Consider the following 14,408-nt stretch of genomic DNA (forward strand, 5'->3'; position numbering starts at 1 on the left):
GTCAACTAAATAGATAAACCAAACTTTACACCAAACTCCTCTGCATTATTATTTTGTTTAATCTTCATGCTGTGAGGTATTTTTATCCCCATGTTACAGATGAGAGGACTGAGGTTTCCAGAGGTCAAGTCACTTGCCCAAAGTATAGAGCTGTTTCGATAGAGGAGGCATTGTAATTCAGGCCTATAGGATTTTTTTTTTTTTTTTTTTTTTTGGCTGTGTTGCATCTTCGTTGCTGCACGTGGGCTTTCTCTAGTTGCAGCGAGCGGAGGCTACTCTTCGTTGCGGTGTGTGGGCTTCTCATTACGGTGGCTTCTCTCTTGTTGCAAAGCACGGGCTCTAGGCTGCTGGCTAGAGTAATTGTGGCACATGGGCGCAGTAGTTGTGGCTCGCGGGCTCTAGAGTGCAGGCTCAGTAGTTGTGGCGCACGGGCTTAGTTGCTCCACGGCATGTGGGATCTTCCTGGACCAGGGCTCAAACCCGTGTCCCCAGCATTGGCAGGCAGATTCCTAGCCACTGCGCCACCAGGGATGCCCCAGGCCTGTAGGATTTGAAACCAGGGCTGTTTTTATTTTGCTCAAAGTGTCTTTGGGAGAATTCAAGAAGTTAATTCTTGTGAAACCCTTAGGGTTCTCAAAGGGTAGGAGCTTCCCCTGGGAACTTGCTAGAAATGCCTCTTCTCAGTTCCTGCCCCAGGTCTAGTGACTCAGAATCCCCAAGGGAGGGGCCCAGCAATTTGTTTCCACAGACCCTGCAGGTGATTCTGATGTGAGCTGCGACGTAGGAGCACAGCCTTAGCCCCAAGCCTGCCCCATGCTGAGTGCTTAGGAAGATGGCAGCTGCTGCTGTCTTTGGCATCACGTTCTAGATCCCAAAGAAATGGTGGAGGGAGGGGAGGAATGTGGGATGTCTAGAACTTACTGCTTCTCCAGTTGTTATTTGGTTCCAGCCACTTCTGGCCCATCAGTGGATTCACACTGGTCCCAGGATGTCGCTGACTGAAGCCCGGAGGAAGCCTTTGAGGAGGGAGAAGTACACTGGGCACATTAAATGAAGCTCACGTGAACTCTCGAGCTCCCCCTGGCTGGTCATTTACTGGACTGCCTGGCAGCTGGCCTGCCTCCTGCTGTGTGATGCCTCCCCAGCCACGTACATCCTCCAGAGTGATCCTGAAGTCCAGAGTGGGCTGCACCCCTCATGGGACGTGTTTCCAGGGCGGAGGGAGCGGACAGCTTTGAGGGGAGTTGAGGGCACCATGGATTCTTCCTCTGCCCTCTGCAAAATTCTGCCCGACTCAAAACATTCCACAGATCCTTAGTGCTGCCTTAGGTTTGTTACATATTTGATTTGAGAATTTAACATTCCTGAGCACCTGTGATGTGCCAGGCTTGGGGTGGTTGGTCCTACTGTGTGCAAGCCTCCATGCTCAGCTCCTTGAAGTGCTTGCCCCGTTTAACTTGGGCCCAGAGAGGTCCAGCAATTGTCTCAAGGCAACCAGCTAATAGGTGGCAGAGCTCGGTCTAAACCCAGGTCGGTTTCACTAACTCTGTGCTTGTTCTGCTTTAACGCAGTTGTAACTTGACTCGAAAAATGTAAAGTGTGGCCACAAACAAATCTCTCTCTCTTATCCCCATAGGTTCTACCAAACCACGGCCTCCACGCAGCAGGGTTCTTCGTGGCCTTCATCCTCTCCCTGGTGCTGACCTGGGCCGTGCTTTTCTTCATGGTTCGATATCAGTGTTTGAAGGGAAGCATGCTTACCAGACATCAGGTGGGAGTCCATGTGCATCCTCTTCCTGGAGGGTAGTTGGTTGGTGGTAGATGTGAGGTTGAAGTTTATCCTTCAGTTCAGCCAGTCTCAACTCTGGATCGATGTCAGGACCCCCAGGGAACCGTGAGGCATGCTCATACCAAGGCCCTCCTGCACAGACTCTGACTGCTTTGTCCCGAGAGGCATGCCCATCATTAGTAGTTTTTAAAAGCTCCCTGGATGATTCTAACAAACGACCAGGATTGGGAACCCCTGCAGTCTGACTGAATAACTGAGTGCCCACCTGTATGGCCAGCTGTGCATTCATGCCACACCCTGACTCAGGTCCTGGTCTACACTTCCCTCTGAAAAGTCTTTGAAGACTTACTTTGTCCTCAGGGTGAAGCCCAGATTCCTTAGCATGGCTTATAAAGAAAGTCCCCTGTGGTCCAGCTTCATACCTCAACTTCTGGCTCTACCCAATGACTGCTGAGCTCTCCACACTCACCTGGATGCTTTTATAATCCTCTCTCCGCTCTTCAGTGAGCAGAACTCTGACGCACCCTTTAAGACTCACCTCGGGCCTTGCCTCTCCTTGGAAGTCATCACTGGCCATTTCCTGGCTAAGTTGGGGACTCTCTGTCTGGGTTCCTGCACTAGCTTTTGGACCCCACCCAGCATTTATCCCCACCTGTGAACTCCTCAATCTCTGTTTTCCTGTCTTGGCCTGGGTTCCCACAGAAGCACATCCTGAGACTAGGATCCAAATGCAAACAGTTTATATGGGAAGTGATCCCAGGAAGTAATGGTAGGGGGTGGGGAAGTGAGGCGGGAAGGGAAGGCAGTCCGTCAAGCTACCACTGTGGGCACCTGGGGCTTTATCCCAGCCGGGATAAAGCCTGAGGGGAGAAGGAGCCGGGGTATTTAGCCATCAAATCCCATTGGTCATTGGTTGAGGACAAGGGAGTGAGGGGGCCAGGACAAAGGGTAACGTTATTTCCCTGGCATGTGCTCTGAAGGCCAGCAGGAGCCTTCAGGGGAGGAAGCAGCATAGGTGTTGGCTGGTGGATCTTGGGCTAAAAGGCACTGAACAGCAAGGGCGAGGGGACATGGATGAAGCATGGATGCTGGCTGCTATACTCCCCATTGCCTGGTACAGAGCCTGGCGCTTAGAAGGCACTCAGTAAACGTGTGAAGGAATGAATGAGCCCCCAGCCAGAGGATGGGCAGACAGAGGAAGGAAAGCAGGGCACAGTCCTAGGGTGAGAAGGCACTGCTGGGACTGAGCACCCCGGTAGGTTGTTTGTTCCTTCAGGGCCATGGAGGCTGCAGCTGCTAGGTCCAGCAACTTGAAAGGAACATCTATCATCTTTCTCCCTCACCGTACAGTGAGGAAACTGAGGCCCGTGAAGCTAAACAGCCTGCTTCACGTGGCCGAGTGTAGGCTGGACCTGGCTTCCGAGGACCACCCTGCCGCCCTCTCTGGAGGCTGGCAGTCCTGTCCCATTGTTCATTTTGTTTCTGCTTCCTGGAGAAGAGAGTGGTTATTTCAAAGTGAGGTCAGCCCACAGTCTCCTTGGCAGGCAGAAGTGAGGAAAAGAAAAATGGCCCATCTAATACGACATTCTACTTACTCTCCCAAAGCTGTTATCAATCACAGAAGAACAGAACTCACCCTGCTGCTTCGATGAAGGAGCAGGATTCATTTCTTGGAGATTAAAGGCTGATTGTTACAACCGTGGGAGGAAAGCAAAGTGTGAATTTGATTTAAGGTCTGAAGCCTCTTATAGAATTTTTTTTTTTCTGGCGTCACAAAAGGAACTCTCTTCACATTAAAAAAATTTTTTTCCATTGTGGTAGTGACCAAGGAGACAACATGCTGTAAACAGAAGGCAGCCTTTAGAGTTAGATAGACTTTGGGTCAAAAACCAAGCAGGCTCTTTGTGAGCTATGTGAACTCAGATAATGTCATTTCGTCTCTCTGAGTTGCAGTTCCTTATACGTAAACTGGGGGCATCAACACTGACTTTGTGTGATGGTTTCATGGTATGACATATACAAGGCACAGGGACAGGAATTCTTAAATGTTAGTTATAATTATCATGCATTTCTGTAGAAATAATGATGATAGTGAGCAAAACAGATATATCATCTACCCAATCGGAGGGTTGAGCTTAATTATCTCTGATGTCACTTCCATGTGACAACTCTATAGTCTGATTAGAAACCAGCCAGATCCATGATGTTGAAGTCCATCTGCCAACTGTAATTTTCCTCTGCATGATGATCATGATGATGGGGATGATGATGATGGTGGTGATGATGATGGTGATGGTGATGATGTTGGTGATAATGGTGATGATGATGATGGTGGTGGTGATGATGATGATGATCGTGGGGATGGGGATGGGGATTATGGTGGTGATGGTGGTGGTGATGATGATGGTGAAATATTTTTATTACATCTTTATAGTTATAAAGGTCTTTCCATCCATTGCTCTGCTTTATCCACACAACAAGCCTGTGCAGGTCTACCAGAATTATTATCCCACTTCTTTGATGAGAAAATGAGGCTCAAGGAAGTGCAGTGTCTTGCCTGAGTCTTACCAGCTCACAAGTGGTGGGGCCAGCTAGGTTCTCTGACTGCAGATCCCCACCTTCCCTCATGACTTTTCCAGCTTGTGACATTCACAAGAAGGCCTACTCAATTGTGGTTTCTGAAATTCTCCTGAAGGTTCAGCATCATGAGAGCAAGCTGGAGCGCTCCCAGTTCACCTCAGCTGATGGTATGAATGAAGATCTCGCTCTAAATGACCAAATGATAGACATTCTGTCTTCAGAGGACCCCGGGAGCATGCTTCAAGCCTTAGAAGAGTAAGAATTCTAAGTCACATTATACTTCCATGGATGTGATGAATGTTTTACCTATAGCAGCATGAGAGCAAACACTGAGTGTATTTCATTCATTAATTCATCCTATTAATCATTAATTTGTCATTCAGTAGTCATAATCGAATAACTGCCATGCCCTGAACACTATGCTTGGTATTTGAGAAAAGAGATAAGACATAGGTTGAGCTGTGAGGCAGTCTGACCTAGTGGGAAGACAAACATAGAAACAGAAGTGACCATAAAAGTTTGATGAGTACCATGCTAAGATGGGGGCTAGCTGAGCCCAGAAGAAAAAGTAATTACCTCTGAGCGGGTCATGGAGATGGTTCCCAGAGGAAGAGATATTTTAACTAATTCTTGAAGCACAGGCAGAAGTTTTTCAAGTAGATGAAGGGAGGAGAGGCTTTTCAGGCAGAGGAAAGACAGGACAGATGCCAAGATAGGAAGTGAACAAAATATGTACATTTCGTGAAGTGTAAGGAGCTCAGTATGATTGATGTGTGGATTGGAGTATTGAGTAGTGTATTGAAGGAGAGGAAGTAACACCTTGAGAGAGAGGCCAGACCAGGTGATATGATTGTTGGCTAAACTGAATTCTGTTCTTTTTATTTTTTATTTTATTTTAAATTTTTGTCTATTTATCTGTCTATAATTTACTTTTAAGGACAGGACCTGAGTATCTTTATTTTATTTTGTTACTTATTGAGGTAATATTGGTTTATAACATTATATATTTCACGTGTACAACATTAATTATTTCTACTTCTGTATACCCTGCAGTATGTTCACCACCAAAAATTTAGTCTTCATCCATCACCACACAGTTGATCCCCTTTATCCATTTTGCCCTCCCCCACCATTCCTCTGTGGTAACCACTATTCTGATCTCTGTATAAACGTGTTTGATTTTGTTCATTTATTTTGTGTTTTTGTTTATTTTCTATATTCCACATGACTGAAATCATATGATATTTTCTTTCTCCACCTGACTTATTTCACTTACATAATACCCTCAAGGTCCATCTATGTTGTTGCAAATGGCAAGATTTCATCTTTTTATGGCTGAGTAATATTCCATGCACATATCACATCTTTATCCATTCATCTGTTAATGGCGACTTAGGTTGCTTCCATATTTTGGCAATTGCAGTGATGCAGTGAGCATAGGAGTGAATGTATTTTTTCAAATTAATGTTTTCATATTCTTTGGATAAATAACCCGAAGTGGGATAGCTGGATTATATAATGGTTCTGTTCTTATTTTTTTTTGAGGAACCTCAATACTGTTTTCCATAATGGCTGCACCAATTTACATTCCCACCAACACTTGTTATTTCTTGCCTTTTTGATAATAGTCATTCCAACAGGTGTGAGGTGATATCTCATTGTGGTTTTAATTTGCATTTCCCTAATAATTCATGCTACTGTTTTCATGTGCCTGTTGGCCATCTGTATGTCTTCTTTGAAAAAATGTCTATTCAGCTCCACCCATTCTTCAATTGGGTTGTTTTGTTGTTGAGTTGTATCTGTTCTTTATATATTTTGAATATTACTACTTATCAGATATATTGTTTACAAATATCTTCTCCCATTCGGTAGGTTGTCTTTCGGTTTTGCTGATAGTTTCGTTTCCTTTGCTGTGCAGAATCTTTTTATTTTGATTTAGTCCCATTTGTTTATTTTTGCTTTTGATTCCTTTGCCTGAGGAGACATATCTGGAAATATATTGTTAAGACCCATGACGAAGAGCATACCACCTATGTTTTCTTCTAGGAGTTTTATGGTTTCAGGTTTTACATTTAAGTCTTCAATCTATTTTGAATTGACTTTGGTGTATGATATGAGATAGTGATCTAGTTTCTTTTTTTTTTTTTGCATATGGTTGTCCAGCTTTCCCAACACCATTTATTGAAAAGACTGTCCTTTATCCATTATATGTTCTTTGCTCCTTTGTTGTAAATTAATTGTCCATATATGCATAGGTTTATTTCTGGGCTCTCAATTCTGTTCCATTGATCTATGTATCTGTTTTTGTGCCAGTACCACACCGTTTTGATTACTATGGCTTTGTAATATACTTTGAAATCAGGGAGTGTGATACCTCCAGCTTTGTTCTTTTTTCTCAGGATTGCTTTGGCTATTCAGGGTCTTTTGTGGTTCCACATAAATTTAGAATTTTTGTTCTATTTCTGTGAAAAATGTCCTTGAGATTTTGATAGAGATTGCATTGAATCTGTAGATTACTTTAGGTAATATGGATGCTTTAACAATGTCATTCTTCCAATCCACTAGCATGGAATATCTTTCCATTTATTTGTGCCTCCTTCAATTTCTTTCAACAGTGTTTTATAATTTTCAGTGTACATATTTTCACTTCTTTGGTTAAATTTATTCTTAGTTATTTTATATTTTTTGCTGTGATTGTAAATGGGATTTTTTTTCTTAATTTCTCTTTCTGGTAGCTCATTGTTAGCATATAGAAATGCAACAGAGTTTTGTATGTTGATTTTGTACCCTGCAATTTTATGTGTTTGTTTATTATTTCTTTTAGTTTTTTGGTGGAGTCTTTAGGGTTTTCTATGTATAAAATTAGGTCATCTGCAAATAGTGACAGCTTTACTTCTTTCTTTCCAATTTGGATAACTTTAGTTTTTTTCTTCCCTAATTATTCTGGCTAGGACTTCCAATACTGTGTGAAAAAATTTCTCCCTTTAGGTCTGTTAATAATTGTTTTATATATTTTGGTGCTCCTATGTTAGGTGCATATACATTAATAACTGTTATGTCTTCTTAGTGAATTTTCCCCTTTATCATTATATACTGTTCATTTTTGTCTCTTGTTACCTTTTGGGCTTGAAGTCTATTTTGTCTGAAATGAGTATGGCTACACCCCCTTTTTTGGCTGTCATTTGCTTGAAGTATCATCTTCCATCCCTTCACTTTGAACATGTGTTTGTCTTTAGAGCTGAGATGGGTCTCCTGGAGGTAGCATGTAGTTGGGTCTTGTTTTTTAATCCATCCAGCCACTCCATGTCTTTTGATGGGTGAATTCAGTCCATTTACATTTAAGGTTATTATTGATAGATGAGAACTTAGTACTGCCATTTTATCTTCTTTTTCTGGTTGCTCTGTCTCTCCACTGTTTTCTTTCCCCCTGTGTTTCTGTCTGCCATTTTGATTTGGTGGTTTTCTCTGATGTTTTTCTCAGTTGCCTCTTTTTATGTTTCGTGTCTCTGCCCTAGATTTATGTTTTGTGGTTTATGTAAAACTTTTCATAGATAAAATAGTCCTTTTTATGCTGATAGCATCTTATCTTCATTCAACTCTATGGGTTCCATCTTTTTCCTCTTCCCCTTTTATGTTTTTGTTTTCTCAAATTATCCATTTTTATGTTGTGATTTACCAAACTGAAGTAGTTATCATTATTTTTTCTGCTTTTTTCCCCTCCTTCCCCTCCTTTATGCTATGATAAAATATTTTAAAACCTATTCTGGGAAAGAGTAACAATTTTCTGATTCTGTTTATCACCTTACTCAAACTTTTGGGTACTTTGCCTTTTTGTTTCTGATCAAAGGGCTCCTTTCCACATTTCTTGTAAGACAGGTCTAGTGGTGATGAACTCCCTCAGCTGTTGTTGTCTGGGAAAACGTTTATTTCTCCTTCATATCTGAATGATAACTTTGCTGGATAGAATATTATTGGGTGACAGTTTTCATCTTTCAGTATTCTGAGAATGTCATTCTGCTCCCTCCTGGCCTATAAAGCTTCTGTGGAGAAATCTGGTGGTAGCCTAATGGTGATTCCTTTGTAGGAAGCTTTTTCTCTGGCTGCGTTTAAAATTCTTTCCTTGTCATTGACTTTTGACAATTTTAGTATAGTGTGTCTTGGAGAGGGTCTTTTTGCCTTGAGGTAATTAGGTGTTCTCTTAGCTTCATAGACTTGTATATCCAGTTCCTTTCCCAGCTTTGTGAATTCTCACTTATCATTTCTTTAAATAAACTCTCTGTTCTTTTCTCCCTCTCTCACTGGGATACTCATTACCTTAATGTTACCCTTCCTAAATGAGCTGAATAGCTCTCATAGAATTTCCCTGTTTTTTGTTTGTTTGTTTGTTTTTGCATTACGCGGGCCTCTCACTGTTGTGGCCTCTCCCGTTGCGGAGCACAGGCTCCAGACGCACAGGCTCAGCGGCCATGGCTCACGGGCCCAGCTGCTCCGTGGCATGTGGGATCTTCCTGGACCGGGGCACGAACCCATGTCCCCTGCATCGGCAGGCGGACTCTCAACCACTGCGCCACCAGGGAAGCCCGAATCTCCCTGTTTTTTAACATCTTATTTCTCTTTCCTCTTCTACTTGTATCTTCCTAGATTTCTATTTTTGAGCTCACTAATTCTCTCCTCCATATGGGCTGCTCTATTTCCAAAGCTTTCTAATGCATTATTTACCTTGTTTATGAGTTCTTCAGCTCTAGAATTTCTGTTTGATTCTTTTTTTGAGTTTCAATTTCTTTGGTAAAGCATTCCTTCTATTCATTAATTTTATCTCTCAGCGCATTGAACTGCCTTTCTGAATTTTCTTATAGCTCACTGAATTTCTTCATGACAGCTATTTTGAATTCTTTATATGTTAGATCCCAGTATTCTGTGACTTTAAGTTTGGTTTCTGGAGATTGTCATTTTCTTTTTGTGGTGCGGTTACTGTGGTTCTTCATGGTGCTTGATGAGTTGTTCCTCTGCCAGTGCATTTGAAGTAGCAAACACCTTTGTGCTTGATTCTGAGCTTCCTCTAGTTATATCTGAGAGTTGGCACTTTTCATCCTCCACTGCCTCTGTCAGAGGTGTGGCTCCATATCTTCATTATCATTTCTTGTGTCTCCGGGTTTGTTGGTGCCTTGCTGTTGCCACTGTCACTGGCATTGCTACCTGGGCACCAGGATGAAAGGCTTTTCTGCCACATCTGGGAATCCTTGAGTTGCAGGCGCTGCCACCCCAAGGGGTAGTGGAGGGGAGCTGGATTCACACAGGCACCTCTGCCCAGTGTTGCACAGTTCATGCGCTCTGCTGCTGGGGGTTAGGGGGTTGAGGGGTCAGAGTCATGGGTGCCTCACTAGCTGGAGGGACAGGGTCCCAGACCCCACTGCCACTGCTGCCCACTTACCTATGGCCATGGGCGCTGCTGCGGCCAGGATGTCAGTCTTGTGTGCTGCTTCCCTCTGCTGCTACTGGGATCTTTGGGGCTGTGGGTTCATCTGCCATGGCTTTGGGGGCCAGGACTGCAGGCACCAGTCCTGCTGTTCCCCCAGTTCTGCCCCCTCTGTGTGTTCCAGTCTGCTCACCTTTAGATGTACAAATGTGTGGAATTCTCTGGCATCCTGTCAGGCAGAGGCACCTTTGTTGCATTGTGGGTGCTTTACTGGTTACTGATTGAAGGGGAGACAAAGAGAGTGTCTCACTCCACCATGATGCTGATGTCCTCCAGTACACCCATTTCTTTTTATTTATTTAACAAATACTTATAATGTTCTATGTATGAGTAATAGAACATAGAGCCAAACATGGTTCTAAGAACTTTGCAAATATGTATAATCCTCTCAACAACCCTAGGAAGCAGGCATTGATGTTTGTACCATCTTACAGGTGAGGACTTAAGGTTAAAAAGCTTGCCCTAGGGCACACACTAGTAAATGAGAGAGGTAGGTTTCAAACCCACTCACTGTGGCTCCAGGGTACATGCCCTTAATCAGGGTGCTGCACTGACCATAATTTCTCCTGGCCAGGCAATGGACACAGTCTGCTGGCTGACTGTCACTCAGTAAGTTTCATCAATTTGGCCTTTCCTTCTTTCACTTCACAGATATTGGCAGATGACTTCTTTATATGTTCCCTTTTTTCAGTTGTTGCTAAAATTCTCAGTCTTATCTTTTATTTCCTGAAACATATTAAGCATAATTATTAAGTCTCTGTCTGAAAACTTCATTATCTTTACCCCTGTCCTGTGTCTATTACCTCTTGTTCCTCTTAGTTTGCGATCCTATTTTCTTGTCTCCTTGTATGCCTAGGTAGTTTTGTTTGTGTGCCAGACACTGTAAATGAAAATGGAGAAGACAGTTTGAGGACTAGGATGATCTTATCTTCCTCCAGGCAACTAAGGGTTTTATTATGGATTACCTCAATCTAATCAGAAATTGAGTTCGTTCGAAGCTGGGCTTCATTTCCTCCAAGGGCTGATCTGTTTCAGGTGTCCTTTACTGCTAAGGTATGAATACTAACCAAAAGTCCAAAGGATTTTATCATGGTGACATCTCCTCAGCAGTCTTTGGACTCCAGTTTTCATCATCAGAAATTCTGCTCAGCTTTTCAGCCCCTGGGCTGCCTCTTCTAGAACCACAAGATGCTCTTAGGAACACAGTGGCCCCAAATATGAGACTGCCATCTCTGAGCTTCCTTATTCCCCTAGATCTTAGCCTCATATTTATTCACTGCCTTGTTAGCTCTCAGATGCTTTCAAACAGATTTTGTTTTTGTCCAACTTTTCTAACTGTTTTCAGTGGGATAGTTTGTCAAAATTACCTAGACCACCGTTAATAGAAACAGAACCCTTCTTTGTGTAAACCGTACTCTCGGCAATGAACCAGATACAGTCCCTGTTATCAGTGGCAGCCTAGGAGGGAGATTGGCGTGGAAACAGACAAGGCTCAAAATAGCATAGAGCAATAGGACCATTGAGTGCACTGGTTAAGACCATGGTCCCTGGAGTTAGGTCAGGTTTAAATCTGGACTGTATCCCCATGTGACCTTGGTTTACTTACTTAAGTGATGGCTTAGGATGGAGAAGAGGAGCTGGGTCACAGAGATCTCTGGATGTCAGGGCTCCATAGTAGGCACCGGAGACCCAGGCAATGGTTTATTAACATGGGTAGATTTTGTTTTAAAAGACTACTCTGAATGCAGATGGCAAATGGCTTAGAGGGGAGAGTGAGGGAGACTGTGCGGGAGATATTGAGGTGTGATGTCGGGTGGGAACGGTAGACTTGAGGAGGAGAGGGTCAAGTGAGAAGAACCTACAGAACTGGGTAACTCGTTTTTACCTTACTGTGTATGTATGCACAGGGCGGGTGCAGTTTGGACATTGAAGGGGAGGGAACATTTTTGGATGACTCCCCAGGGTTCTGGGTTTTGTTTGTTAGTTTATTCATGTATTTGTGTTTGAGGGGGAGGGAGGACCACCCAACAGTTCCAGCTGCTCAGTAGATCCAGAGGCTGCAGAAGTGTCCAGGAGATTGGAGGAAGGAGAGGACTTCACTTTCAGGACAGTAGTTAGATGCTGAATCTGGGGCAGAGGTCTTTGGAAGATCTATGTATGCCAAATATACTACCTGAAGAGATTGGATTCTCATTTGGTTTTATTAGCTTTTTTTTTTCTTTCTTTGCTTTCTTGTTATACTGCTGATTATTAATACTGGGACCATGTGGGAACTCTTCAAACTGGATTCCATGTACAGCAAACTTTTTCTGAGTCTAGAGTCAAGAGACATAGCTTCATCTGCCCATTTTCCACTGGGGAGTAATTTCTATGAATTTTGAGTCATTACCATACTGATAAGTTATAATGCCTTATATTCTTGTATAATAACTCATATGTGGGTAGTGTATAACAATGTAGTCTCTTTCCCAGGCCTTGTTAATTTGGTCCTCATACTGATGCTCTTTAGGGCATCTTATTTTCAGTAGTTGATAGTTGAAGAATCTGATGCATGGCTAAGTAAAGAGGTTTATCCATAATCACACATCTCATAAGTGACAGAACAGGTCTTGAGCTTTCTCAGAATTTAATATTGAGCACATGATACTTTACAAATATTCCCTGAGCCTCAGTTTCCCCATCTCTCATCTGGGGAAAACATAACCTACTGCCCTGGGATACTGTGAAGTGTACTGATATGAAAGATACATGACGGTAGAGTTTTCACTGCGATGTTGCCTCTAAGCCTGGATCTAAGTTAAAGGGAGATTAGCAGGTGCTGAAGAGAAGTGTTCAAGATGATCAGCACTTTCTTGAGTCTTTCTCAAGAACATTGCAGATAGAACCGAAATGGAAGAGCTTGTTACTGAACCAAACTGGGGTCCACTCACCTGTTGGCAGTAAAGCCAATCTACTGACACCTGCTTGTGGTGAAGGAAAGTACAGCTGGATTGCAGGGCACCATGCAAGGAGTTCAGGGCACCATGCAAGGCGTTCAGGGCAGCTAGTGCTTAAAACCCCAAACTCCCAGGTAGGTTTCATCAAAGAATTTTTTAAATTTTATTTTATTGAAGTATAGTTGATTTACAATGTTGAGTTAATTTCTACTGTACATCAGAGTGGTTCAGTTATACATATATACATTCTTTTCCATATTCTTTTTCATTATGGTTTATCACTAGATACTGAATATAGTTCCCTGTGCTATACAGTAGGACCTTGTTGTTCATCTATTCTCTATATAGTAGTTTTCAGCAAGGCATTTCTAAAAAATTTTTATTGGAGTATAGTTGCTTCACAATGTTGTATTAGTTCCTGCTGTACAGCAGTGTGAATCAGTTATACATATACATATATCCACTCTTATTTAGATTTCCTTCCCCCTTATGTCACCACAGAGCACTGAGTCGATCAGCAAGGCATTTTTAAAGGCCAGGTGAGGGACGAGTGTCCCCGGATATGTGATCGTCTCCTGCACAGTTCTCTGATTGGTTGATGGTGAGGTAACAGGGCGGAGTCACAAGAGTTAACATTATCAATCCTCAGGCACCAGTAGGTCCGGGGGGCTACATGCTCAAGTCGTTTATTTCTTCCATTTGGTAGGGGTTTTAGCATCTGTAAAACAGCTCAAGAAATGTGCATCCAATACTGTTATCTAGGTCCTTCAGAGAGGAGCTACAGCAGAGGATATGGGGGAGGGGTCTGTCCCAGGAAGGCCCCATAGGGTCCTGCTCTGTTACAAGCTCAGAGGCAAAATTGAGCATGTGTGTGATCCTGTCTCCATGGAACCTGATGGTGAATAGACATGGACCCAAGATAGAATCAGAAACAGAGAGTGTGGCCTCCTCGTCTTTAGAGGGACCACTTATTGGCCCGAGAGGAGAACTCTGTTGTGTCTGACTCACAGCACTTTGTGGGCTGAGGGTATTCTAAGCAGAGAGGGGCTTTCCTCCTGCTTGAAAGGCAGCTCCTTCCCAGCTGAGTGAGTGCCTCGGTGTAGGGCCAGGCCATCAGCTTCGTGAGTGCTGGGCTGACCTGGCACCTAGCTGGGAATTGGGCCTGTTACTCCATTGCTGGGTGTCAGGGTTGTGCAGCCATTCAGTTGTGAGCCTTCATTTTAGCTTAATTCCCTCATCAGAATGCCAAGGGTGACAAATTAAAATTCTCCACACTGTCTGAGAGAGCGGAGGGAGGACAGGCAGTGGGGAGAAGGGTGCTGGTTACTGGCAGAGATTTGTAAGTATCTCTAATTATATTAAGTGGTACGAGCAGGTGATTATCAATGTATTTCGTAACTAAAAGTCTGTTTTCTTCCAAAACTTGAAAATGAGTAGAGTGAAATGATTTGGTTTGTGTGATCAGCACTTAGATATTTCATTTTGCAAGTAGATCAGACTCTGTCACCTTCTGACCTGAGTAATTAATGAAGCCAAATCCAGTTTTTGTACCCTGACACCAAATTAAGTCTTGGAGACAGAGTTTTGGGTGAAGTAGAAAAGAATAACTTTATTTCTTTGCCAGGCA

The 14,408-nt window shown here is 43.1% G+C and overlaps 1 protein-coding gene across 1 annotated transcript in view; it reads left to right on the forward strand.

Moving 5' to 3' along the window:
* The window catches only part of EVC2 (EvC ciliary complex subunit 2), a gene marked incomplete at both ends in the record, with an annotated part of 138,142 nt that overhangs the window by 40,046 nt on the left and 83,688 nt on the right, over positions 1-14,408 (forward strand). Inside the window, 2 exons of the mRNA XM_079696542.1 lie at positions 1,637-1,771; positions 4,485-4,624. Of these exons, the coding sequence (XP_079552668.1) occupies positions 1,637-1,771; positions 4,485-4,624 (275 nt within the window). The remainder of the gene's footprint in view (positions 1-1,636; positions 1,772-4,484; positions 4,625-14,408) is intronic.

Source organism: Hyperoodon ampullatus (assembly GCF_949752795.1).
Source record: "Hyperoodon ampullatus genome assembly, chromosome: 1".
NCBI lineage: Eukaryota > Metazoa > Chordata > Mammalia > Artiodactyla > Ziphiidae > Hyperoodon > Hyperoodon ampullatus.